We start from the raw sequence: 4,059 nt of genomic DNA, 5'->3' as shown, positions 1-4,059 counted from the left end.
TGCTGAAACATTAGCAGTCGTAATTAGGCGAATGATGAGCGATAAATCCTTTTTCGCTCAGTGCCGTCTGTGAAATTCAATCCGACAGCCTTAATAATATTGAAATACCACGTTCGCTCCAGCTCAGACTTAAAAATCATATTCGATGCCATGGTCATTAAACATCGCTTCATGATTTATGAAGATCAATGAATTTTGTATCCATTTTTTCTCTTTGACCTCCCTCCTCTATCTTTCTACCGAGAGATTCGATTTGTTTACCGATTGCTCATCGTACCGAAGCCAAACACGTCGATAGATAATAATTGGTATTCATTCATTTGTCATTTGATTGTTGTGTTTAACGAGTGTTAAATTACAATTAGTGTTGCTGCAAGCAAGTCTAGACGTCAACAAGCTTTCTCGTTTGCTCGTTACCTTCAAATGGCCATACGTTATCATGATAACGTAATATCAACACTTTGCCACTGCTAAACAAACGTATTTATTGATTCGATTGAGGGTGTTGATTGTTGCAAATCAAATCAGGATGTAGCCCAAGTTCGGTCGTCAAGTGATCGTATATATGGGAAAAACAATAAAACTTTCCAAATGTCATACACGCCACCGTTCATCACCTACCATTACATAACACACTGAAGCCATAAAATGACGTATCACACAAACGTACAATCAAATGTGTTCTATTAAACATTGTTTATTCATTGAAATTGTGTAATTAATTTACATGGTATTACAATATGTGATTGAGAAGAAAAAAAGATTAATATTCATACATCCATTCCATTGATTATTATTATGATTAAGTATAGAGTTTGTAGGAATTTAAAAGAATTTGTGCGGAAATCAGTACGTAACAATTGTTTGTTGAACATTTCCATGTAATCCAATGCCAAATTGGCAAATTTATTCGATTAGAGTGGTGGTTAGAATGGCATTGCACACTGCGTATGGGTCACAATTTGACGAAGGTCGTCTGTCTTCTAGGTAACCCTTACCATCGTTAGCAACACTGCGTGAAATGCGAACCTGGAAATGAATTGAAATTGGTTCGATTGTTACCAATTATTTGTTGAATGCAAAAGAAGAAATCACGGTGCTTTCCAATAAAGAAAATACTATTGTTCGATTTGATAATACTTACGCTTGAGCCACGATCTGCAACACCCCATGAGAATTTGTCAATCGAAGAAGTTTCGAGTGCTCCAATCAATCGTTCGGCATTGTAAGCACCCCCGCGCGGATCATACGCTTTAATGTGTTTGTCATGTTTCTTGGACAATTTTTCAATGGCAGCTTTAATGGCTTTAATACCACCATCTTCACGCATCGCACGAGTTGAGAAATCTGTTAATGAAGAAATAAAAGACACAACGGATGATAAAATCCTAGTGACCAGGAAAGAAACAGTGAATGTAAATCAAATTTTATTTAACTCACTTGTATGTGCTCCAGCCCCATTCCAAGCACCTTTTATCGGTTTCGGATGAAATGTAACCACGATGCCCAATTCTTCGGCAATACGCCACAAAATGTAACGCGATACCCATAAATCATCGGCTGCTTTAATTCCAAGCGATGGTCCAACCTGATACTCCCATTGCGCAGGCATCACTTCAGAATTAGTGCCAGCAAAATCAATACCAGCATACAGGCAAGCCAATGCATGCGCTTCGGCCAAATCACGAGCATAGACGCGGTTTGCTCCGACTCCACAATCTAAATTTAGACACCGACAAAAATCGAAAAGGAACAACACAACTGTTTTTAATCTCCGAACAGAAACTAGTCGAATGCATAAATAATTTTAGAAACTATGTGTACTTACAATAGGGACCTTGTGGCGCGGGAAAGCCTGCAAAAATAACATATTGACAGCAAGTGTATAGTTATAGTTATAATTATGTTGTTGAAATAGTGTACTTGACACTTTACAGCGAAATATTTGCGAGCGTCTTACCGTTTTCAGGCCATCCAAATGGCCGTTCATCGATGTCAAGCAACGTATATTCCTGTTCAATTCCGAACCATGGTTCGTGCTCTTTGGTTTTATCGACGGCATCTTGCAAGAGATAACGATGATTGCTCTCGGTTGGTTCACCATCTGGCTTGTACGTATCACACACAACGATAACATCACGTTCGCCGACCTTGAAAGGGTCACGGTAGATAGCACGCGGTACAAGTGTAGTATCCGAATTACCACCGAGCGCTTGATATGTTGAGCTGCCATCGTATTGCCATTGTGGCAAATCTTCAACACGATCTGGTGCCTTATTTAAAATACGATCTTTTAATCGGATATTCTCACCCGTGCCATCAATCCACAGATAGGTGGCTTGAATTTTGCTCGAATCATACTTTAATTGACGGTATCGATTCAACACCGATTTATCCAAATAAGCGTTTGGGCTGGACGATAAAAATTTGGCATGACACTTTGATGTCGACAACATACGCACACTTGAAATTCCCGACGTACGTTGAACTGATAAAATGCTCTTAAAGAACACACCAACAAAGCGTTGCATCGACATTTTTGCTTCTTTTGCTTCGGAACACAATACTCTTCTACCAAAATCACTTGAACACTTTATGCTTTTATGTAAAAAAAGAAACTTTATCGAAAATTCAACAACTGCTTATTGTCTCGTTGCAATTAAAATACGACTAATTAAAAATCTGAATCAAATCTACTTGATTTTAAAATGCTTCCCATTGATGAGTAGAAAAGATTCTGTATTTAAAATGAAAAAAATTTGTTTTGGTTTCTCTTGCACCACGTTTTGAACGGAGACACAATGAGACTATATTCACTTTGACACACACACTCTCTCGCTCATCGAAAAATGCTCACACAGCGCCACGCGAACACACGTTTCATTGTATTGGTGTGTATTTTGTGCTCTGTCTATTTGTTGTGTTCGTTCACGCGCTTACACGGATTCCTGTGTAATAACCAGGAGAGAGGAGAAGAGCAGCAGCGCGTTTTGTTACTGCACATACACAATCACACACACACACAAACGGTTGGAAAATTGATTTTGTAGCGTTCAACATCTACAACAAACAACAGCTGATTCAGATAGAGAGGAAGAGCTGTAGCAGCACTAAAAATAATACATGTATGACACTGTACGCATGCACCGTTTAACTTCATCGATTTGTTTTTGTGTTGGAATCACGGTACTCATCTGAAATATTAGCCCTTTTGGGTTCTTGTCAATAGCAACACGATTTTTGTTGCTCTCACTCACACGGTGAGCAAATGCAGCGTTTGTCAAAAATCGTGATTTTTTTTTTCTTGCTTTATGACCATGCATTATTAAAATGAATCCATCCAAGTAATTGGATCAATCGACTGGATTGTATTCGGACTTGATTAAATTTCAACGAAGACAGCTCGAATAAAGTGTCGGGCCCAAACCATTGTCGCTTTTCTTTTGTGCATTCTTTTTTCGTCATGGAATTGGTTTTTTTGGATTCTTTTTTTTTTTGAATAACAACTTCAAACTGGTTTTTCGACAAACAAATTCTGTTGCTTTATTCGTTCTCTTTGTATTCCTTCTTTTTTCATAAGCAAATATTTGGTAAATTTAATTTTTTTCTTTCTTACTCTGAACTCCTGGAAATGGTTTTCTGTTTTGATACCAAGAACAGGTTCTTATTTTTCTCACCTCTCTTTCACCTTCTATCCCTCGCTTTCTTTTTGTTGTTGTTCATACACGAAATTGTAAATAAAATGGTATTATAGCCGAAAAATGTTCGGTCGATGAACTTGCGGTCCATGATGAAGTCGCCATCTCGCACAAGCCAAGAATGTTTACCTATTGAACGCGCAATAATTATTTAACCTCAATTCGATACCATTCTTCAATTCCTAGTTCAATTTCCATTTGCCCGCGACAAAGTAGCGACCGTAAACCAAAATGTTTAAAAGAATTGATTTGTCGATAGGCATTGATGTATTACGTAAATCCAGAAGAATTGGCATTCACTCACAGAAATTAATGGGGTTTTATAATCAGATTGAGAGTTTCATAATCAAACGCCAACCAA

At 37.9% G+C, this 4,059-nt stretch overlaps 1 protein-coding gene across 1 annotated transcript; it reads right to left on the bottom strand.

Annotated features, from left to right (window-relative positions):
- Positions 1-677: 677 nt before the first annotated feature.
- LOC129564846 (glutamine synthetase 1, mitochondrial) lies at positions 678-2,923 on the bottom strand. The gene is made up of 5 exons (XM_055439022.1): positions 1,961-2,923; positions 1,829-1,855; positions 1,441-1,719; positions 1,145-1,347; positions 678-1,029 (listed from the first exon to the last, which is right to left on the bottom strand). The coding sequence occupies exons 1-5, from the start codon at positions 2,535-2,537 to the stop codon at positions 907-909; spliced, it is 1,209 nt and encodes a 402-aa protein (XP_055294997.1). The 5' UTR covers positions 2,538-2,923; the 3' UTR covers positions 678-906.
- Positions 2,924-4,059: the final 1,136 nt, after the last annotated feature.

Source organism: Sitodiplosis mosellana, unplaced genomic scaffold, assembly GCF_009176505.1.
Source record: "Sitodiplosis mosellana isolate CC-2019 unplaced genomic scaffold, AAFC_SMos_1.0 Smas_scaffold_2, whole genome shotgun sequence".
NCBI lineage: Eukaryota > Metazoa > Arthropoda > Insecta > Diptera > Cecidomyiidae > Sitodiplosis > Sitodiplosis mosellana.
This window is presented reverse-complemented; position numbering and strand designations above follow the sequence as displayed.

What these genes read in the sequence shown, in the direction of transcription:
- LOC129564846 (XM_055439022.1), bottom strand. Translation starts at nt 2,537, where the DNA reads ATGTCGATGCAACGCTTTGTTGGTGTGTTCTTTAAGAGCATTTTATCA. An exon ending in CGCGCCACAAGGTCCCTATT is followed by an intron (nt 1,720 to 1,828) that starts GTAAGTACACAT and finishes GTCTAAATTTAG; the next exon opens with ATTGTGGAGTCGGAGCAAAC. An exon ending in TTGCAGATCGTGGCTCAAGC is followed by an intron (nt 1,030 to 1,144) that starts GTAAGTATTATC and finishes ATTCATTTCCAG; the next exon opens with GTTCGCATTTCACGCAGTGT.